A 24312-nucleotide genomic window follows, 5' to 3' on the forward strand; every position below is an offset into this window, starting at 1 on the left:
ACATCACGAATTTTGGCAGAGAGATACCTGATGAAATTTCTGGGGAATTCTGTCTAAAAACAATGATGCATTATGCATAGATGCTAGCAGGAAAAACAGATAGCAGGATAGGAGGGAAGAAGCAAATTTTATTTCTTTTTCCTCCCATCAAAAAGGATGGGAGGGTAGGGCAGGGAATAAATGCACAAATCAGGAAAGGAAGGAAAGAGTCAAAAGGTCCCTTAAAAGAAGAAAAAAAAAATCTTTGAGTATCTCAGAATTACTTCCTAATATTCACATTTGTGAATTTGCTTTCACTTTTGTAGGATATTTCTGATATCTAGTTCTCATTTATCCTTAAACTCTTAAATGGGGAATCCCACTGGTGTGTCTGTTGACCAGCTTCTAGGTCCAGTTAGGTGTTTAGGGGCAGCAGAGAAATTGAGAACAGTTCTCCCTCTGCCGAACCCTGGCACCCTCTCTAGCCTGTGTTCCTGGGTAGATGACCCTCACACTTTAACACAGGTAGGTGTGTTCTACCTCTTGGTGCTGTGGCCCAGTGCAGCAGCTGCAGTGTGCCCTTACTCACGTGGCATTTGGTTATCCCTGTTTCTTAGTGATCCTTATGCACTTCTGGGAAAGTCCTCTGTTTTATGAACCTTGCTGCTAATATACTCCTAACGCTTTTGAAGACTATGTAAAGCTGTGGCCAGCAATGTGGACTCATGCTTCATGCAGCTGTACATTTTATATTAACTACTAGCTCTTATTTGGTACATTGATTAGATCGTGGAAAAAAAAGACTGATGTGAAATCAGTGACTGAAAGGTTTTAAAAGTAGGCATATGAATTTAGTGAAATGTGTCATTGAATACATTTCAAACTCTTAATATGTACAATGGTACTCTGTGTGGCATATACAATGTTTTGCAAAGAATTGTAGTACAATAATGTAATGGAAATAAACGAAATGGAAAGGAATCTGAAGTCATGTGCTTAACAGACAATGAGGAGCTATAGGTTGTTTACATTATGCCAGGGAATATTACTTGTGAATAACTAGTTACTTTAATATATTTTTTAATTTTATTGAATTGCTTTTGAGACATTAGCATTACCTGCTGAGCAGAATTAAAAGCTGAGAGTAATAATTATTTCTACAGCCATACATAATTATCATGTTTAGGATCTTTTGTATTAGCAAACAGTAGTTGGTTTATTGTATTTCATGGAAAAGTCAGGCTGTTAAGAGCCCTGTCCTAATTTTTGTGTCCTGTCTTCACACACAAAAAATTGAACTAGTTACTGGTAATGTAGTGTTGCAGAGGCTTATAGCACACAACTGTTGCCACCAGGCTGTGAAAAGGGAGAATTTTGTAGGTGAATCCAGTGCTGTGCTTCAGGCAGCATTCTGGGCTTTTATGGCCATGAGTTCTGAGCTCCTGGGTCACAGGCAGGTCTGATGGGTGTTATGGGCTGTATGTGGCCATGAACCACAGTGCTGAGCCTTGCTAAGTTGAAATGAGTCTTGAGAAAAAAAACCTGCTGAGCTTCACCTTGAATTTTTTCCCCACATTGAAGTGGGGTATAGACTCGAGTATTTTTAGGGTAAAGAAAGTTAAGAATTGTAAGCTTTTTGGTGGCACTATTCATCTTTGAACAGGCCAGACTATGACTTACTGCTGTGGGACAGAATTTGTATTTAGAGAGGACAACTTGTGCTTAAAACAAAACATGCTAATTCTTCTGTCATGTGCTTAGAGTTATTCACAGCTTTTATTTGCCGTACAACAATTTTATTGGGTGCTCTTCATGTATAAGAAGGAGATAGTGTGGGTGTGCCACAAGGAAAATTCTTGAAAATTTTAGACGTGTGGGTTAATGAACTTTCCTAGCCTAAAGGAAAAAGGGATTGGTGTTCTTGAAATATCATTTTACTTACTGTCTAGTGTTTTGTGAGGACATTTCCATCTGGGTTGTTCTTGGGAAATAAGTTTTCTTTGCCTCTCTAAATCAGTCAGCTCACAGCAATGGTTTTTCTAAAGCTGGTACTTGAAAAAATGCTTTGTTTTGTTTGGTTTTCTTCACCTTGATTTTTCCATCCATGAATGGGAGGCTGGGTTAGTAGCAGGTTCTTGGGACTTTTGTGTGCTCCTATAAACAGCTTGGTTCACACCAGTAAGTCTGCAGTATGTCTACTGATTTCTTAATGGATCTGATTCTGTTGCTTTCCTAATCTAAACTCTTTTGTTTCCTAGGACCTTGAACATAACATTAAATGGACCTGTTTTCTTAATTCATATCTCATTAATTGAAATCTCACATTCCAGTTCCCCCAGTTTTCTTTTTATTATTTTGGATTTTATTTCTGTGGTTTGAATTTTTCATGGTTTGTGGTTTTATTGTTTGGTTGGTTTTTTATCAACCCAATATATGAGATTAAATAAACGGTAGTCAATTTTTAAATAGCCTCCAAAAATACGTGTCAGTTAAGACTGCTCACTGAAGTAGTCTGCATTGTCAGCATATTGGTTGCAAAATGTTTCAGCTAAAATTCTGTTCATGGGTAGCTCATAAATAGTTTGTTTTGTGCTAAAAATTAAAAGCTGTTACACTCAAGTTATGTTTTGCATCCTTGTATAAACTTTTGTTTTGTAATAACATCATGCCATAATTACAGCAAAGGTAGCTAAAAAAATGCAATAATATATAATTGATTTAAACTTATAAATAATAATTTCTAGAAAACTGAGAGTTATATTAATAAAGGCAAAAGAAATACAGTTGCAAGAATTTTTTTCTTGAATTTTGCTCTGTTGTGAGAAGCCTTTCAACTTCAACAAACTGGAGGTATAATAACCCTAAAAATACAAGACAGCCAGTCTCCTGGTTGTGATTATTTTAATACTTTTCAGGATGGAATAATATTTAACTGCCTTGGAGAAGTGTTTGTTCAATTTTATGGCACTGTGCATCATTCTGAACAATGATAAATACATAAACCAGATTTATTTTTTTTTTTTATTTTAGAGCAATAAGATTTTCAGAGCCTTCTCACAGGATCAAGTACTTGGAACAGAACTAATTGCATGTCATGGATGGGTACCTGTTTTGTTTTGTTTAGTTTAGAGGCTTTTTTTTTCCTTTTCAATTGTCCATTAATTCTTTCTGTTTCCAAACCTTTTACTTACAGCTTATAGAGAAATGGCAGAGCAGAAGCCAGGGTTGTTTGGATCCTCTAGTAACCCCATTTATCTCAACATGGAGAGTTGCCATTTCTATTCTGGCATTCAAAAGATCTTAGTAATGCAGTAGTAGGGTAATTCAATGAGAAACAAGGTTTTGAATAAATCTGAGTCTTTTTAATTGAGTTGATTAGATGTAACATTACAATCAAAGCATCCTACAAAAATCTTTCAGTGTCATATTGAGTTCAGCGTTACATATATGCCTGTGTATGTGTTTATTAACCTAAAACCTGTAATGAGCAAAAGGTTTTTTGTTTCTCCTTGGTCATTTATGTAATGTCTCTCAAATATACTCAGAGGAAATTTTAAACTGGGTAAATTTTGAGCTCAAGTTGCTTTTCTCAGTTTATTTGTTACACAACAATTTTGCATCCTTAGAGGATGAGATCTTGTGATCTGTGTGCTGGCACTCCCTTGAGTCCCAGCAGGGAGCAAAGCAGTGTGTCTAATATTTAAACATGGTGAAGTAAGGCTTCTTAGAAGCTTATTGTCTCTCTCTCCTCTGAGACTTGACAATTACTCTGTTGACTCAAGTCTAATGCAACAATTCCAAATGTCATTTAATAACGATCAAACGAGTAAAGTGGAAGTCAGCTTCATACAACATGAATGTCAAACATTTACACAGTACAACCACAGCTCTTTCAGTAAAACAAACTTCATTTGTTACACAGTAATACTTCCCTCTCTATGGTGTCTATATTAAACCATGTGTAGGCACATTCTTGTATAGCTTGGAGATTGACCAGTTGCCTCAGGTTTTCCTAACAGGCCATTTTATATAGTCCTTGTGCCTTGCTACAAAGGGAGAAACCATGAGAAAAGAAGGGAGAAAGCATACAATTTAGGCTTTATTCTTATATTGATATATTTTGAAAAATACCATTACAGATGTTTTTTCAAGGAAACCTACAGAATTAAGAGTTTCCAGTGTTATTCAAAAAGGTTTTGTGACAGAGCTTTTGCCTGTAAGTGCATTTTACATCAAAGGGCTCATGAGGACAACTTGAGTGTGATGTTGGGTTCATCTGCTTTATGAGGAATATGCATTTGCCAGAAGATCAGAGGAACAGCTACTGCAGAGCTTAAATGTTCTTGTTAAAGTGGATACAAACAAAAAAAATTGCAACCAATCCATGGCTAGGATCTGCATGAAACATGTGAAATAATTAACCTCCCTTTCCTGCTTACCACTGTCTCCTTCTCCTCAAAATTTGTACAATTTAAGATACATTTAGCTTTAGACAGTGAAAGGAACTTAGGAGTTAAAATAGTTTTCTCTCCTGTCCTCTCTGTTTTTTGGAGCGATGTGCATCCAGTTCAACAATTTCCTATTACTTTGCTCTCCTTGCCTGCAGATTCTCTGTGGGCATTGTCTGCCCTCTCCCTCTCTGTGTGGGAAAAGCACTTTTCCCTGTGCCTGGCTGAGGTCTCCCAACAGTTGACAAAAGCTGGTTCTCTATGTTGCCAGCCCTAATTTCTCCTCCTTCTGCCTGAAAGTGCCTCTGGTTTTCCACAGATGCCAGCCAAGATAAAATTATCTGTTTGGATGTCAGAAAGGCAACATGGAGTCCATGGATACCATGGACTCCTTAGCATCTGACTCTATACAGCAGTTCAGCAAATTAAATTTTCAGAGGAATGAGGAGTTAAACCAATGTTTAATGTCTACATTTGTACAGGGTGATTTTTTCACACTGTGTTTAGAGATGGAGTTCTGGGTCTTGCTGATGTGCTGGCTTTCCTAGTCTGGCTTCCTAAAGTTTGCGTCTATGGTTGCATCCTGAGTGAGTGCTTGAACACCATCCCAGCCCCTGGTAAGTGCTCTCATCATGGCCTAGTTCTTGTGTGGGCATGTTCTTGTGTGTAAGTCATAGAACATGCTGAGTTGGAAAGGACCCAGCAGGATCATGGGGTCCACCTCCTGGCCCTGTGTAGGACATCCCAAAAGTCACACCATGGGCCTGAGAGCATCATTCCAATGCTGTTTGAACTCAGACAGGCTTTGTGCTGTGACCACTTGCATGGGGAACCTGCTCAACCATCTTCTTCTGAATAACTTTTTCCTGATAATTAAGCTAAAGATTGGAGTGGGTGAGTGGGGAAGCCAGTGAAGTGAAAAGAGAAAAAACTTATCTTTGTACCTAACTGATAATGTAGATGCTACTGAGCTGAGTGGCTTGACAGCTTTTGGCTTTGTTCCCCACTGAGCAGTAAGATTTGTCCTCCATCTCTGAATCAGCCAAACTGGCTTTAAAACATGTGATCTTTTGTGCTTTCTCCTTGCCTGAATCTAGTGAAATGCAGCTGCTCTGGTTTCAGTCCCTGTCAGGCACAGGGAAGTGTCAAGTCTGACAATTGTGTAGCAATGCTGGTGCAAATTTAAACACTATCAGGAAGTGAGAACAAACATATTTTTGGATGCTTCTATTAAGTGTGACATTGAGGCATCCAGTCAGTTTATGATTTATGTGGAATGTTTTCCACTTAACTTTCTTGTTGATCTTTTAGAGAAAAGGTGAAATGGCAAATAACCTGGAGAACTGCCTGGTCAGCTATTTAGACTTGCATTTGGTGCTGCATCATGGTCATAACCTATGCTGTTTAAACAGCAGTGACTCACCATACCCCAACCTTGCACACTAAGGGGCAAGTCAGGAGGTTCCCAGAAACACTGCATCCTCTTTTGTCCCAGGGCTGGTGAAAGGGATCTGTTGGGGCAGCTCAGGAGCTGAGAGAGACACTTGCTATGGGCCTTCTTGTCTCTTCCTGTTTCTAAAAGACAGAAAATTACACCCAGGCAACCTTGGTCCTTAATAGAGCTGCACAGGTGTGGCTCCTTGAGACAGCAAGCTTTAAGGAAACATGTCACCTGAAGTACCTGCTCTGCAGCACTTACCATCACTTGTTACTATTTAAAGCCTGGGTGACCATTACCTGTACAGTAGGAGTTGAATATACAGTGTTCAGGAAGACTTTGAAGCTTGAATCTGAGTCTCTTGCCCACAATCTACTTTTTTTTGAGAGGAAAAATACAGGAACATCCATTTGAAAATTGAATTTGACACAAAATCCCTGCAAGAGCGTGGTTGGGATTATATCTTGAGAGATGAATTTATTTAACCTAAGGGCAGCAAGAGAGGATTAGGTATTTTAATACCCTCCTTTCCCCTAATGACTGTACAGAGTGCTGACACTTCTTTGGCTTGGGGAAGATGACCTGTGTACAGAAGTGATGAGACTGTGAGGTGAATTTTTTTTTTTAACACTTCCTACTGAACACATACTGGTTTTTTCATTAAAAAAAGAATATTTTTCAGGAGGCATTGTCACTCAAGTGGGACATGCAGGCTTATGAAGTGGTCTCACAGATAGGTCCCAAATTTTGCAATCTTCTCAAGGCAGCGGGGTGATGATTTTCAATGCTCTCACAAGTGAGACCACCTAACTACATGGAAAACACATATCAGTAAGAATTGTTATGGTTTAACATTTCAGAATAGCTAGGTACTTTGCTACTGCTCTTGGGGTGCTAACTTTAGCTAATTTTTAAAACATCCTTGTCAGTTCAGTTTTCCCCAGAAAATCTTGCATGACAGACAAATCAGTGCACAGATAATGAGGCAAAAAACTGCTGTAATTTAATATGTGCTTATTTCTGAGAGGCCAATGCATTTCGGTATATTTCCAAATTAAATGTGCAATTTTATATTTAATTTTTTTTCATTGTCATAATAGTTTCATTTTTGTGCAAAAGGTTAATTTTAATTAAAAACATAAGGCATGAACAGGGATACCCTCTTGGGCTCAGTCCAGTTCTCTCAACAAGTATGTTTCCTATCCAGACAATTGCTATGAAAATTTACTTTTTTAGCTGTCATCATTTGCTTGAATTGTAAGCCAGTAAGAAAATAAATTTTGATTCACTTATTTGACATTTAATCCTGAATTATTCACTTGAGAGATAGATTACACAGATGACCCCTAATTTTTTTTAAACCACAGCCTTACTTAATTTCTGTGGATAAGAGAAAAGGTTGAAAAAAACAATCACTAATGTCCCTTTTAGTTATCCCAGTATAATTGAATCTTTAATTTCTTTCTGAGTGTAGTCCTGTGAATGTGAAAAACTATCAATTTCTTTAAAGCTAGCTGTACTTTGACTTTGGTATTAGACTATGCTTTGTTATTTTCTTCATGACACCCACAGGATGGGAATGTCCCACAGCATGGCTGCAGCCATGGCTTCCATACATTATTGTAAGGAGACAGCTGTAGTGGGACTGGAGCTAGAGTCTTGCGATGCTCTTCCACAGCTCTTCTTATTCTCCTCGCTGCAGTGTCAAACAAGGGCTCAGTGTCAGCTGATAGAGGATTTGCCTCAGACGGATCTTGTGAGAGATTGAACAGCAGTGGAGGGTCATGATGGGTTACACCATCCCCGAAACATGGACAAATTCCTCTTCTGAAACAGGCCCCAGAGGCTTCTGGCTGAAATACTGGAGTAGCATAATGAGCTTTCCATACAGTGCCACCTGTCACAGGAGAAGCACATTTGAACAGCCTAATGTCATTAGGAGCTGGGGGTGGTCCCTGAAAGGCTGGTTCATGTTTAAGTGATCTGCTTAGGTGGTTCTTCTTCTGGCTCTGTACATCTGAGTGAAGAAGTACATTTAGGCAGAAATTGACCACAGCTTATTTCTCTGCTCATCTTCCTCCAGCACACTTTCAAAAAGGGTGGTAAGTGCAGGCCTTTAAAATCTGGAGTCTAGTTTTTAAATTAACATGAAGAAGGCAAATAGCTCACAGCTTTAGAGCTTGTAATTCATTAAGCTCTTGTACTGACCATGGGATAAGCACAGGTTTGTAACTTGTGGTGAAAAAGTGGTAAATTACTAGGACTACAGCTGAATGTAGTTCATCAGGATATTTTACTTCTGCCTCCCTCCTCCTTTTTCTCCTATTGCTTACCCCACATTTAGAAAGCACTACACTGAACTCAGAGGCAAGGATGTACCCAGCAAGAAGACAGCAATTAGACACTATGTCTGAAAAAGGAGACAAGAAGAAAGGGGGCATTCACCACTTGGAGTCACTTCTGTGCTCAAAACAATAGAGAGCTGACAACTGCATTGTCCCTACATGGAATTTTCTTTTTGGTTCAATGGAGTCAGCTGAACTTTTCTTCCTTTCTTCTCTAGTGTCCAGAGCTGTTCTTTTTGTCTGGAGCCTGCAGCTTTATTCTTCAGTCTCTCTCTTGTCACTACCCTAGAACAATTTTTTGTGAATAAATAGAATTTTGAAACTTCTTAAAAGGTGAAGAGGAACAAATAAGACATACTAAGATTCAGGTAATATCTTAGATTAAAATATCCAGTTGCTGGCTAGGTGGTTGGCTCTGTATTTCTTTATTTTCACCACACAATTTCCACATCCTGCTTCTGCACTTTTATGGAGGGATGCTGTCTCAATGGTTCTGAAATGTTTAGGTGTAAGAAAATGAAGAAAAATTTTAGATATCTCCATTTCTGAAATTGTGAAAGAAAGGATAAAGAATGTTTTCTGAAAGAAGAAGGGTTAGAGCAAAGTGGCGATATTGCCAATATAGGTGGTAGTTTCAATCCCCAGATGGGTCATTTCCTTAAGGGCTGTCATGATGATCCTTATGGGCCCTTTCCAGCTCAGATTATCATGGATCTGGAAATAAAAATGAAATCTTTCAACTTTCTGACAGCTTATGAGGGCAGACATATACTCCTTAGGTCTCTTTGAGTATTTGCTTTGCTGCTGGCTGCATGTCCACTGCATCCTCAAGCTTATCCCCGTCTTGTTACCAAAAGAATGTTTGTTTTGTGACAGAAGTGCAAGCATCCTCTGTGATATCAAGGTGCCCAGGGCATGGGATTTGCTTCTTATGTCTGTTGATTAGTCATATCAGCATAGATATTTCTTACAAGGAGTTAAAACAAGCACTCCCTGGGACATGCATGTTTTCTGATTATCTGGCTCTAGTTGGAGTGCTGGTATAGTACTACTAAAGTAACCATTTATTATATCAGATGGACACATGGACTGACCTAGATGTACATAGAAATTAGTGATCAGTGTTCAGAAAAACTGAATTAAGTAGTCATTCTTTTCCATAAATAATTGAGCTGAATTCTTTAAAATCTATACACTGTATGGTAGTGAGTGTTGAGTGTCTGGGGAGAACTGATTCTGATAATTTAACATTCACTTTTCACAGCTGCAAATAATTACTGGAGTTGCAGAGTGGAAGAAAGACAAGTCCTTGTTAGTTCACATAGAAGGATAGAGAGAGGCTGATTCTAATTAACCTGCATTGGTGAGCAGAGTAGACAGCTGGGTTACAGAAGGATAAAAGAAAAAATAGATAGAAATCAGCGCTGATAAAAGCAGTGGGGGTTTCACTCATCTCCAAGAGGCAAAGAGGGATATACAATTTGCTACTGAAGTAGCTCTGACAGAATCTGAAGGGTGCATGTACATGTCAGGGCAGTGTGTTAATTTAATATATCCAAGGGAAAGGAAACCTGCTGCTTCAATCCAAACATGTCTCCAACCCACCTCCTAACAATCAATCAGTTTAATAAGCAGAAAGAAAGGGACTGTCACTAATAAGACTTATGGTGCAGAGGTAAAGGAAATGGCTATTTAACATAGAAACAAAGGATTCTTCTGGCTTCAGTGAAGGTCTTAAAGGACAGGTCCTGTCTGGGTGACATCAAGAAACAATGGCTCGATATCTAGGTATCTAGGCTGCTCAAGAGACAGATGTTAATAAATAAGTAATGATAATAAATGATGATAATAAATAAGTAAAGTGAGTGTGACACTTTTAAATGAACTAAAACAGCCTGGTCTGTCAGCCCAATCAGAAGAAACTGCAATTGCAGCAAAAAAATCAAAATTTTTGGATGAAAGCTGAGCTACATATTTGATTAGCTGGTGTTTTATATGCAGAACATGGTATTGTTTTTAGGCCCCTTGCCATAAATGGTTCAATGGGAAAAACTGTAGAAAGGCACGCATAAAAAATCTAAATGTGCACATGGCTTCATAGGAACATGAAATGGCACAAAATCCACCTTGTATCTGCATGTTGTATGCATAGGTACTTAAGTGGAACTTACATAGTTTAGAAGAACAAGCAATGTAATTTAGGCAAGGAAAACACCAGGAGAACCTGAAAAGCAATTCTTCAAATGCCCCATTTGATTGGAGTATGAATTTATCCTCTCCCTAAGGAAGTGTGGCATGATTCTTCCAGCAGGAATATAATCCAGGAATTGGGGCAGTCAGACACAGCTTTCTCTGCTGAGAGACATTCTGTGCTCACAAAAAATGGTGTGCATTACAGAGAAACAAAGAGAGATCTCTAAGAATAATAAGAGATTCTTGAAGCTCTACTTCTTAGGAAACAAACCCCTTCATCTCAGGCAAGGCAGGACAACAAACAATGAGGCCTTGCAGAAGAACTGGGAGGTTGAGACAATGAATGAAGCCCATACATATATATGTGCACATATGTGTATATGTACATTTTTACATTATATTCTCTTGGAAGCTAGAGGATGTTGCATCATTTCTGGTCTGCAGGAGGGGGACGTTGTCACGGACATATTTTATGAAAAATCCTTTTGATAGGATTTTTCTCCTGAGAAGCTGAGAGGCCTCAGAAATGAAATGTAAACAATGATTACCTGCTGCTGTGGAATGCAACAGGTGCATCTTTGATTGGTCTCATGTGGTTGTTTTTAATTAATGGCCAATCACAGTCCAGCTGTCTCAGACTCTCTGGTCAGTCACAAGATTTTATTATCATTCCATTCCACTCCATTCCATTCCATTCCATTCCATTCCATTCCATTCCATTCCATTCCATTCCATCTTTCTGAAATCCTTTCTTCCATTCTTTAGTGTAGTTTTAGTATATCATTTTCTTTTAATATAATATCTATAATAAAATAATAAATCAGCCTTCTGAAACATGGAGTCAACATTCTCGTCTCTTCCCCCGTCCTGGGAGCCCTGCGAACACCACCACAGGATGTTTATACTCACTGTCCTTCTGGTGCCAGCGCACTGCATGCAGGAACAGCCCGCAGTAGTGGAACAGGAACTCATGCCTGGAGTGCTGCTCTGTCCCCTGCAGCAGGGGCAGCAAGGTGTGCCCATCCATGACCCTGATGGAGAGGACCAGAGTCACCAGACACCTTCAGAATTTTAAGTCTGCAGCTGAAGCATGAGCAGTACTCACTCTCTGTGTGCAGCATTAAGATTTCAAGTGTCATCACTAAACCAAGGTACTGTTCAGCTAATGAGCCCTGAGATTTTTAATTGGATGAATGTGTGGAGACCAGTAATTAGCAGTTACTAGAAGTGTTTGCATTTACAGCAAGTTCACATATCCTGCCTGGGGAGATCAGACATCGTTACTGTAATTTTCCTGGAAGTGATAACAATAGTGAAGGCATGGTTCACAGGTTTTAATTTTGCCACCCGAAATAGAAAGCACTGACAGCTCTGTGAGCTCCAGGCTTTGTAAAAATAATTTTAAAAAAAGAAACCACTTACTGAACTACCTAACAATTCAGTTACAATCTGGGTTGTCACTGGGTTTAGTTACAATCTACCAGTACTTCTAAGCTTTTTGCTGAAATGGCTTAGCCACCCACACTTTCCCATGTCCTTTAGAGAAGTCTGGTTTTTTCAGTCATCCTACTGTCCCAAATCAACCAAGTTGCTTTTTAGTGATAAGACAACTGAGTTATCTACATGACCCTTGATACAACATATGGTTTTTTTTCTTTGACTTTTTCACATAAGCAGACAAGATGGGGAAAGCTGTGCAGAAAAAAAACCCTAGAGAATTGCCTGGTTTAGAAACAAAGAGAATTTAACGCGTGGCTGTTAGGATGCACAACACAGTCAGCTTCTGTTTGAATAAAGAAAGAGAAGCAATATGTTTTATGAAGCCACCTCTGTACCTGTCCTGAGGCACTGCCCCTCCAGCCAAATGAACTACTGTAGGATAAACGTCCATAAGGCTTGTAGGTTCATTGATAACTGTCCCGCAGGTAACACTCCTGGCCATCTAAATATTCCTGGGACACGGATTCCTCCTTCCCAGCCTCCCATTCCTTTTCCACCTGTTTTAGAAGGGGAAGAGGTATCAAAAAGATAAAAGAATTTTATGCTCCTTTAATGAAAACACACTAAATCCTGGAAAAGAGTAGAGCGTCATTCAGCAGTAGCTCTTCTCATTATTTGTATGTGTGTCTTATTTATCTGCTTGTTTTTAATATGCAGTTGCCAATAGCAAGAGTGAGTTTTACAGATATTTATTAATTAAACTGTATTTTTTAATTTTGCCAGTTTGTCTCACTGGGATATCCCCTGTTCTGCTGTATGTGGGCATAAATAGTAATGTCTTTCTATTATTGATATCTAAATTGATATTGTATCCCCTCTTGCCTCCTCTCTAAGCAGGCACGATTTCATCAGGATTTCTCATCATGAACTCCCCAGTCACATTTCTCATTCCCCTCTGGACTCTCTTGTTACTTATATACTTGTGTTCAGCTAGTGGAAGTGAATTCCTTAGATTAGTTTGTAAGCTATTCGAGTGAGCCTCTTTTGCATCTATTTCTGGCATGGAATCTTCTTATCAAGAACTAAAGGCTAATTTTACATTTAGGACTGTGTGGGGGTGGATCCCAGCTGTATCAAACATTGCTTGTGTGGCTCATCAAGTAACTCAGTACTAGACAATGTGCATTGTGATGCTGAGCAAGGTCAATGTGCATATGACTCTTCTTCTGTAGGGAAACTTGTGATGGATGCAGCTTTCAGTCTTCATTGTACAGTAAGTGCCAAGCTGCCCAAGATGTCACGGTGGCTTTTCAAGGCTCAGTAATCTGAAGGAAGTACATACAAGAGATTTCAGAGAACTTTTGTCACTGTGTTGCTAGCCAGTCCTAGAGAGTCTAGAAGTCTTATATAGGATGGGTGAGAAACTGGAAAACTGTAGTAAAGAAAAATAGGCATCATGATATCTGCTAGTGTTGACATAGATAATGAGTAGAGAGGAACCTTTGAAATTCAACACGGGTAAATGCAAGGCCCTGTGTCTTAGGAAGAAGATTACAGGGCTGACCTGCTGGAAAGCATCTCTGCAGAGAAGGATCTGGGTGTCCTGGTGAAGAGCAAGTGCTCCCTGAGCCAGCAGTCTGCCCTTGGGGCCAAAAAGAGCAAGGGTATCCTAGTGTGCATTAGGAAGAGCATTGCCAGCAGATTGAGAGGAGTGGTCCTGCCCCTCTACTCAGCCCCAGCCCTATGAATAGCAGATGGCCTGACTCTGTTTCAGCCCTACAATCCAAGATTATAATCCCATTGTATAGTTTATTAAATGTAGTATTTTTGGATATATTTTTTCTACCACTCTTTTTTTTAAAGAGGAAGTCTTATGCATCTACAAACTACTAAAATTTTACCTTTATATATCCCATTCCATCCACCCAACTGAGAATTTCGTCTGTGAGCCTCAAAGAATCCTCCATGATCAGATGCAAAATAAATGAATGTGGTATTCTTCAAGTCCTCTTTGGACTTGAATAGTCTTTGTCAATAACATCCAGAAGCCTGCCTATAAACAAAGCAAAACATCAGCAGACACAGATTTTTTAGGTCTTCACTCCACATTCAGTGAAGACTGAGTCCATTTGCCAGTGAGAGCCCAAGAGAAAGCTGATGAATGTTTATAACATTTATTTCTGGTGTCTATAAAAACAGGGAAAAAAAAGGAAAATAAATGAGTGATACTTTTATTCAAGCTAGTCAAAATACTCTGTCAGCTTTGTTCTGTAGATTCTGCATCAAAAATTGTCTTCACTATGTAGCCTCAAACATCTTGAAAAGCTTAAATAGCAGTGCTGCTCTGATTACTAACCATAGAAAACTGCTGTGTCCCACCAGGAACTGAACAAGGACTCTGAGACCAGGCTGCATACTGTCTACCAAAATAATTTCCTGCTGTAGCAATAAAAACTTCATATACTGTAATTCAAACCTAATTTCATAAGGAATGTTTTCTATACTGATATCATTAAATGTTTATACAGAATGTGATTTTTCTTCAATTAATTGTCTTCATCATCTTCTGCATAAAATATATTTGCCAAGAACAACTTCCATACCTACAGAAGCAGCAGCAAAAGCTGAACTGTACAAGAAAAAAGCACAAGCCAGTGATCACCACTTTTGCTCAATTTCCTTTCCTTTCCTTTCTTTTCCTTTCCTTAACTAGTTATTGACCTTACCAAACACAAAAATTCTTTAGATTGAGTCTAGGTATATTGGTTCTGAGAAATCAGAGAGCTATACAAAATCAAGAGCTATCCAGCTCTGGAGAGTTTTGTCCTCATTAGCTGCTATCCTGTTTCAACAGCACATTCTTTATATCTTGACTTCTCCTATCCATCTCTGCTTACAGAACTGATGTTTGAAGGCGGCTGGTGCCAAAAGAGGAAAGAGGAGCATGGCTGAGTCCTCTGGTTCCACTGGATCTTGCAGGAGTTTTCAGCCTGTCTATTGAAAGAAATCCGGTTCCTCTCAAATTACGATTTTGTAGACATGCTTATTGGGGGAAAAAAGGTTCAGGGATTGAATCGTGGTCTTGACAGGAGGCAATGACTTTGTTAATAGAGCCTTCATTTTTGACAAAACAGAAACAGTAGCTATCTCTCTCTCTCTAATTGGAAAGAAAAAACTAAGTAAAGGTTAGGTTTTTAAACCTTATTAACCAATCAGAAATTTAACCTGATTGGTACTCAAGAGCCTAGACTATGAGCTGAGTGAGTCATCACTGACTTCACACAATTTATTAAGTGAAACTTCATATCTTTCTAAATTTTGGCTAGGAGAGGATTCTGATTTTTTTTTTCAATAAGAATGCATAAGCACACAAAACAACCATCATATAATGTAATATTAGGCAGCGACTCTCTACATCTTCTAAGACCAGAGCTGGAGAAATATCACACATTTTGATTAACAACATGATCAATTATTTGGTTATTTGACTGCATTGAACACTTCAGAGTAGAAGCATGTAATTTAAAAAAAGATAATGAACAAATCCTTACAAGGAAAGTTTAAGCTTTCATCTTAAGAAAATAAAAAAAGATGTATTGTATGGTTGTGGTATGGCAATCTCTGAAATCAACTAGGTAAAAGGTGGGTTCGCTGATTTTTACATATGCCAAAAGGGAGTTTGGTGATGACCCCTTTAATGCCTTTTCCACATACAAGAGGATGAAGAATTTTTTTCAAGACCAGGACTTACCAACTATCCAGTCCATCTCCTCTACATTATCTCCATACAGGCCATGCCTGCTTCTTCCCTGAAACTTCTCTGTGGTAATGAGAGGGGTGTGAACATGTAAAAGGGAAACAAAGAGAAGACATGATCTATGCTTGTTTCTGAAATAAAAGAAAACAACTGTCATTTCTCTTCAAACTGTCACTTAACACGAAATATAACAGTGGTATTGCAGTTACTCTCTCAATTTATATTTATATTGTTGAGATCTAAACAATTTTTATTTTGACATCTTTTTGGCTTTGAGGTTTTGGAAAGCACAAGGGATTAAAACATACCCCTCAAAGATGTTTTTGTCTATGTTAAGACCAAAACAGTAATGGGTCATTTCTTTTTCCAGTTCAAAATTAGACATGCAAAACATTAAATAAACAACTAGAAGAGGTCATAGCCAAAAGACTGACACATTCCTAGAAGCAAGGAGAACAGGACTCACTTGCCTAAACTTAAACATGGATGTGCATCATGGCCACCTGAGGTGTTCTCATGGAAGAGGCAGATATCACCCACAGTGAAACATCAAGCCAGGTAGAATATCCTAGGAACCTGAGATTAACTATGCTCAAAGTTTTAGAGGAGGAATTTATATTATCTCACGTCCTTCAAAAAACAAACACACAGTCCCTAAATCCTGACAAAAATATGGATATGCTCAGATTTAGCACACAAATACTTTTAAAAACTTAGCAGTTTTTTCAATTCAAGTTGAGGTTACTGATAATAAATGAAGGACACATTTGGGGGAAAAATAAATGAAGGACACATTTGGGGGAAAAAAATAAACAAAACCCACAAAACTAAACAAATTCACTATCACTCTCCTGTTTCTGAAACATTAACTTCATATGACACTTTGTATGGCATTCATCACCCTGAGATCATTTTTCTGTTCCTACTGGCAGAAGGCACAGTATTTGGCCAGGATCCCTTTGCCTGTTACCCCCAGTATTGCTTGTTCCCCCCTAGCCTGCTCCTCACCTCTGCTGATTACCTTTCATTGAATTTAATTGCCTCCTTCAACATATTAGAAGTAGTTTTTTGTAGGTTCATTGGTTGCTCAGTGGTATCATGGTTTCTCATCAGGATGCAGTTCCAGTACTTGGTGAAACCATAGCTGGAGAACCAGGAGATGAAATGAAGGAGACCGCAGATGGCCAGACAGATGATTATTTCCATTTTACTGGGAATAATTTGGCAAGTTTTCCAATCACAAGGGTAAATACTGCAAGGATGATCATCTGAGTGTAAAGCCAATATGTATCTTGCAAAGTCTTGGCAAATTCAGGGTCATCTGAGCCTTGACACTCATTGAGAAGGGTAAAAGGCATGCCATAAAAATAATCAAAACCATGATTTAAAGGATGGTGGCAGTGATCATGGTGGGTTTTGCAGTTCACACCCATATGCCACTTCCCTAGAAATAAAAAGCAAAGATCTTAAATCCTGTATTTCTCTGTTAAGGTGCAGCCAAGGGAGGAGCTGGTGTGGAATGGGGACAGACACAGAGCGGTAGTGCAGCAGTAGTGCAGTGACAGACATTGTCGAGGTCCCCTCCCAGCCATCTTTTCTCAAATCTGCACAGCCTATCTCCCTCAGTCTTTCCTCATAAGAGAGATAGTCAGTCCCCTAATTATCTTCATTGTTGATGAAGAAGTTAAACAATATTGGTCTTAGTGCTTAGGGACAGCGCTGTTGACAACTTTTCCCTGTGGCACTGATTATAACACCCTGGATCAGCTGTTCAGTCAGCTCTCACCCCACTTCCCTGTGCACTCATCCAGCCCACACTTTCAGAGTTTGCCTATGAGGATGTTGTGAGAGAGAGTTTTAAAAACCTTGCTGAAATCAGTTTCATTAGGACCACTGTGATGAAATTCATATAATTAAGACCACTGTGGCGTCTCAGTGCCAACTGGCAGATGACATTTTTCTGCTCTAATACATCAGTAAATATCTCTGCTGGTTCATCCTAAAGCAATCTGTACTGGGCAAACAAGATTCTTTCCTTTGAATTTACTTCCCTTTGCACTGTGTATTTATGTATTACATACACCTCATTTTGGATTTACCAGGTGTGCTGTACTCACATTGGACTTGTGGACAGTGTTCTAAAAACCCTGCTGATTTTGAAAATCATGCATACAAGAAAATCTAGTTTAACTGATCCTGGAAATTTTGACCAAAAAATGTATTTACAGAAGTGACCTAATTAGAATACCGAAAAAAAAAAAAAGGCAACAACTTTGTTTCATACCTACAAGTGCTGTAGAATGACCTTGCTGGTAGAGTATTCTGGCAAAAGTAGTTTCATTTGGTGGGAGCCCCCCTGTACCACCATTCCAGAAGAGAACCTGCCATTGAGTGCTGGATGCCACGCCTGGAGAGGAATAACAGTCTGGAATAAAACAAGCCAGACTTCAGATTTCCAGTCCTCTCAGATTGTGCTTTCCAATGAATGGGACTCAGTTGCCTAAACCTAGTGCCTTTTTATAAACCATTTCCGATGCCATAGGATATTCTGCTTGACCTCCAAAATTATGTCTTTTCCAAGTTCCATGTCATCACATGCTAGTCCAATGCAGATGCCTCAGCTATGGCAGGAAGATACCTACATCTGGACATTAGGCAACTTCTTACAATCAAAGTTCTATCAAAATACGATGTTAACAAAAAAAAAAAACCAACAAAAAAAACGAAATAAGTTTTATCCAGAAGTCAGAATCACATCAGAAGCTGCACTGATTATTATTGCTATATGCAGTGGCAAAAGTCTTCTGTCATAAATTTACATGGCTGAAGTAAATATGTTTTAAGACACAATTGCTGAGAACTACTCTACAGTCTGACATATTTCACTGGGGAAAAATTTGCCAGGATATTAAAAATATTACATTTAATATAATCCTAGTGCCACTGAACATACAACATCACACAATTTTCTCGTTTCTTTTTCTACCTCTGGGTGCTATGTAGTGTTTGGATTTTTGCCCATTTCTGTGTTGTCATTTGACCACATATAATATGTTTTATATGCGGATTTTCCCATAGAAATCAATCATTAGTCATCTCTAACTTTTTCCCATTTGACTAAGGCTCAAAATCCCAAGATTAACTGTTCCTTAACATGGTTTATTTAAGGGGATTTTTAATATCAACACTGACTAGACTAACTGCAGCAAACCATTGGAGAGAGGCCCAACCTGATCTGATGGGGAAAGCAGTCAGGAAAGCAGCTCTGCTTGGAGTACAGACAGCTGCTGCAGCAATGTGCTGAGTAAGTCTCACTCCATCCTTTGCCAGGCCATCAATGTTAGGGGTCCTAAAGAGAAAAGTCCCATCTCTGATGAAAACATATTACACAGAAATTCATGGCATGCCACTCGTCCCAATTTTGTTGAGCATATCACCATCAAATTTACAAAAATCTCAGCTAGAAAGGTTCTGTGTTTCACATGTATTTTTGAGATACCTTGACTCCTTAGAAATGGGGTTTCTATGGGTAAATGTGCTTTTATTAATAACTAAAAAAAAAAAAAGGTGTGGGAGGAGAAACAAAATCCCATGCAGCATAGGGAAAAAAAGTCTGTTCACAACACAACATCCAAGAAAATAATAGGCTAGAACAAGGACACATCATTCTCTCAATAAATCTACATACAGATTGATAACTGCACCAGGGATAAATATATTGCATAGACTGACGTGTCATTTAAAATTAAGTCAGCTAGAGTTGTTAACCGATTATAAATTCTAACCTCATTCCTTCATATTTCAGCCCTGGAATTATGGGAATTCATGTATTATACTCATGCCTGACAAGTACAGTGCACAGACACATTTGCAAAGTTCTAAGTCCCAGAAAGTTTCTCAAGCATGCCTGTACAATTATGACTCCAGTAGGAATTACTGTAGAACATGCATTTTGTACATAGTTTGAAAAGAAGCGTATCTGGATAAATGAATAAATTAATAATGAATTTTAATGTTAAGTATCATCAGTAGGTTTTTTTAAATGAAGTTCACCAGGAAGGGAGAATTTATTTCATACCTTATTGTATCATTGCCATAGCAACCCACATGTCCAATACCAAGGTCATCAGCCAGTATCAGTAAAAAGTTAGGTTTTGAAGGATTTGATACAGAGGTTCTTGGAAACAGGCATAAAATTAGCCAAATGTTTAAGTATCTCCTAAAAGCAAAAGTAAAGAGGCAACATTACAAAAAAGCAGTTGTAATTTTTACAATAGACTTTAAACTACTATTCTTAAAGTTTTATCGGGACTCAGTATAGCTGCAAACAGCAATCATAGAGTGCCAGCAGATGGAGCTCCTGAATATGTCTAGAAGCCCTTGAGTTTTATAATATTAGCACAATTTTCTGGGGTTGTTATTATTATTACTTCTATTATTTCCCACAGGAATTTTGTGTCTGAATTTCTTTATTGACATTTGCACTGATCTCTGCAGGTGTTCCCAGCAGAATGAGTCGTTGGATAATTCCAAGTGTCCCAAGGCTTGCCCTGTATGGAGCTGTAGGATGCTCCTGCTAAGGCTCCTGGAATGAGTGGGACAGGAGCACAAAGGTGGCTGGACTGGTCATTGTGGCATCTGATTGTGGCATTTACTGCACCCCCTGCTACACACAGTGTCTGGAAAGTGCTCCTTAAGCCGTGGGACCACCTGCAAAATCAAGGTGCAGCAACAGGCTTAAACTTGATTATCTTCTAGGAGACCCTAAGAATATCTCTGCACATTTTAGTTGCTCAAAGTATTTGCCATTGGAAGCTTGCAGATGCTCACCTGAATTAAAATACATGTGCTAGAACACATCTTCTGACTGCTAGTTCATTAGTAGATACTACATTAGTTCATTAGTAGATACTACAGTATGATCAATATATGGTGAGTGTACCATACCATACACTACATACTCCTAACCTCCATGTCTTACAGAAAGTAGGCTAATAGGTTTTGGAATGCCAATAGAGCCAAACCTGTATTAGCTGCTATGGGGGTGGTGGTAGCAGGGAAAATGAAAGATTATCTGCTTATGTTTTCTTGAGCACAACACCTAAAATCCAGGAAAGGGCCTCAGTGAATGTGTTTCTTACCGTTGCTTTTCCTGGTAAACTTCATAGCTTTCCATTTTATGAAATAGGTACCTAGTCATATAAATTCTGATGAAAAAGGAAAAGAAAGAAATCCAGACTCAGAAGTTCTGTTGATTTTGCATGCAGTCTGGTCTGTTTACAGCTGCTGCTAACTCCAGGGGGACTTGTGAGAATTTGGAAAGAAGGCAAAATGTTAATGGCTTTTAAAAAGTGCCAGAGGTGCCTATTACTCAATACATGCACAGAATTGTTGGTGTTCACTGAAAGGAATGCTTTCATCATTTTACAACTGAGGTAAAACTATTATCTTACTTTTTACTTAACCTGAGATCAACTTTAAGAAAAAAGAATCTATCCTTTACTGTGAGCTTATGAACTACAAAAAATATATCAAATAAAAGCCATCGTGGAAACTAATGTTGTCACTGTCATTCTTAGGAAAGAGGCTGTATTGTTCTTTGATTTAGATGCCATCTAGTACATACAAGACAGGGTTTCTATCTGAATTGTTATTAAAAACTTCTAGAAACTAGAAGTTACTTGAAACATGAATACCTTTATGACTATTTCCTTAAAGGACTCCAAACCTTAATGACATTTGTAAATTTAACAAGCCACTTTTTCTACCTGCCAATTCTATGAAGTCAACCTGGACTTTAAAATTCTAGAAATAATCTTTTTCTTTGTTAAATATTTATTTTTGTCTGGAAAAGCAGATTTTATGAGTGGAAGTGATTTTCTCTGCTTGCTGAAACAGTCACTTTGGGAAAAAAAATGGCTTGGGAAAGTGCTTTTCCTTGTGAATGACCTAGGTGATCTACAGATAATGTTGCACTGGAATTGTGCAAGGAGTTCTGCAGAAGTACATGGTAAACACTGGCTCCAGTGGAGACTGGCACGTGCTCAGCTTTGTGGTGTACACTGAGCTAAATTAGAGATGCCATTCATTCCATCCCTGAGAAGAGAGAAAAAGATTGGAACTATCCCACCCATGCAATATACCCACTTTTCCACACTTCTTGCTATTTCAAAACAGCACAAGACAAAAGATGTTTTTGGCTGTGCCAAGGAACAGATTGAAAGTAATAGGAACATTTTCTTCTATAACAACTCAAGACACATTTGTAAACACAAAGTCACTTCTAAACACAGAGAACTGAAAAGTTCTGTCTTGATAATGAAAGACTTGGGTTTTTTCCTCCAAAAATAAAAATACAGCATTTTCTGAGAGCTTTTTTCCTGCTTTTTATTACACAAGAGTTCACCTGGAATGCCTGAGGAATACTAAACTGCCCAGAGCAGAGTAAATCCTGCCTCATGCTTTTCAGAGGATGAGCCATATGACAAAAAAAAAAAAAAAAAAGCAGGTATTGTTATTCTGATCAGGAAAACAGTATTAAAAGAGTCAGAACTTGCGGTCCCTTGATGATTTTTCCAAGCAACATCCAGATTCTTCTTTGGCTGAGACGATAAGGGAAATAACAAACCTGAAAAAACGCCAAAACCCACTACCACCAAAACAAATAAACATATCCCCCAGCAAAACAGAAATAAGCCCCTCAATCAAACAACAAAACTCACAAGAACAACAACAAAGCAACAAAATACCCAACAAACTCGATCACTGTTAGGTATGGAATTTTCTACAGTGTTGATGTTTCCCTTTGCTGTTGGCAGGATCCCACAAGGCAGAACAGAAAGCTCATCCTCCCTGCCCAGTGCATGGGCCAGAGATGATTGGGAAGGCAGCAAAGCCTCTCAGACTCAGTGCAGTGGCTGTCTGAAGCATGACCTTACTGTGAATGCAGATGCCAGGACCCCACTATCAAAAAAGCAGGCTGTATTAATATGGAGAAAAGGACTTGCTAGAGGATCTCAAATCTTTTTGAGATGGCAGTGTAGTGGTGCTTCAGTGTCACAGCCTGCAGGCAGCTCCCCCGGGCCCCAGTGAGCTGGGGCAAGTGCCTGAAGCCATGAATGTGTGACAACAGAGGATGACTGACAGCTCTGCTCATCACCTACAATGGCAATATCTTCATGGTGCATTAACAACAGGCAGAGCTCTGCCTTCCCAGCCACTGTTTGGCAGCATTACATTTAAAGAGCTCATACAGGATTAAACCCAAACATTACAATGAATGGGTTTACAATACTGTTACTGTGAAAATCTTCAGTCTACACCAAGTAGCTGAGGATCAGCCCCTGGAGCAAAAGAACCAGACAGATCTGAACATCTAAGAAACCCTTGACTTCCCATGGTGGTGTTCAGCTTTTTAAGCTCATACAACAGCTCTGCTGTCTTCTACTTTCTCCCCACAGGTTCTTGCATCACAGCCAGCTGGTCACAGCAGGCACATCAGTGTTTAGACAGAAACTTACGTAGAGTCCCTCAGAAAAACCATAAATTTGAGCTGAGTACTGGTGGCATTAAAAAGATCTAAGTACCATTGGATGTGGCACTATCTGATTTACTGTAAGCCATTTTAGGAGCACTTCTCTTACTGAAGGACTGCAAGAATGACGACACAGACTAAAAAAAACACCACAATTTAAATATGCATATTCACATTTGTCTGTTAGGGTTTGATTCCTTCTGAAAGCAAAGTTCTCACTGACAGGACTAGGATGTGATGAACCCACTACTGGGCCCTAGGGCTTGTCCAGTTTCCTTGGCTATTAAATGAGAAAACCCAACATGATTTATAAATCTAACGGCAGCCTCTAAAAATCAGCAATCTCTTACAGAAATCCAATAATACATCAGACAGTAATTCCCTCTGTAAGCCAGTGAGCCGCAATAAAATGATCATCAGGACTAATAAAAAAGGCCAGTCCCTTTTAACAATGAGGAAAACAAACCCTCTTCTCAGTAATTCTTGTTCAGAAATCCCTCTTGCTCCTGGATGTGCTGGGCAGTCCTGATTCTCTACAAGGTGTGGGGGTGAAAGTGGGCAGGAGCTGGCTCCTGTTCTTCTGGCTCTCCCTTCCCCCTCTCTCCAGCCTGGGCACACTGGGATCCCTGCCAGCAACAGCCAGGAAGCTGGAAAAGCCATCAAATGGGAGCAGCTATGCAGGTTTTCATGAATTCCAGGCAAAGCACAAAGTCCTTCTTGTTCAAACACTAGCACAGCATTCCTACCGCCTCTTCTCCATTTCCTATCTGGTTAATTCTGAGAAAATTTGTATATAGTCTGTCACTGCTCTATTTCAGTGCTTCAGAAAAGATGATATAATAACAAAATATGCTACAAATGGTCTTGTTTCTCCCACACAGCTTTTCCAGCCTTCCAGATGAGATAAAAGGACTAGCTTGGCCTCCTTTTCTTCTGTGACATTGTTTTTTCTGTTTTCATTGTGTTTACTAGAAAGGCAGGCATACCCGTGCTGTGTTTATTTCTAGTGTTTACTATCCATCCCCTTCTTTCAGATCTTAGCTCTGCTGTAATACATTTTACAATTCAGAAGCTCTTGAGCAATTGTAGTAGCCTTATTTATTTGCTGACATTTTAGCTCTCTGTGCTACTTGAATGCAGCAATTGCTGAATTTAAGACTGTGTTCAAGAAGAGAGAG

At 39.0% G+C, this 24312-nt stretch overlaps 1 protein-coding gene across 1 annotated transcript; it reads right to left on the reverse strand.

Moving 5' to 3' along the window:
• Positions 1 to 7403: 7403 nt before the first annotated feature.
• LOC311150941 (arylsulfatase D-like) lies at positions 7404 to 23894 on the reverse strand (the record flags this gene model as incomplete). The annotated part of the gene is given in 14 exon segments (XM_084200998.1): positions 7404 to 7762; positions 11313 to 11434; positions 12239 to 12326; positions 12329 to 12400; positions 13745 to 13856; positions 13859 to 13896; positions 15595 to 15731; positions 16622 to 16799; positions 16802 to 17044; positions 17885 to 18007; positions 18831 to 18949; positions 19679 to 19819; positions 20742 to 20807; positions 23881 to 23894. Coding segments are annotated over 14 exon segments (1812 nt in total).
• Positions 23895 to 24312: the final 418 nt, after the last annotated feature.

Source organism: Fringilla coelebs (assembly GCF_963513975.1).
Source record: "Fringilla coelebs genome assembly, chromosome: 2".
Taxonomy (NCBI): Eukaryota; Metazoa; Chordata; class Aves; order Passeriformes; family Fringillidae; genus Fringilla; species Fringilla coelebs.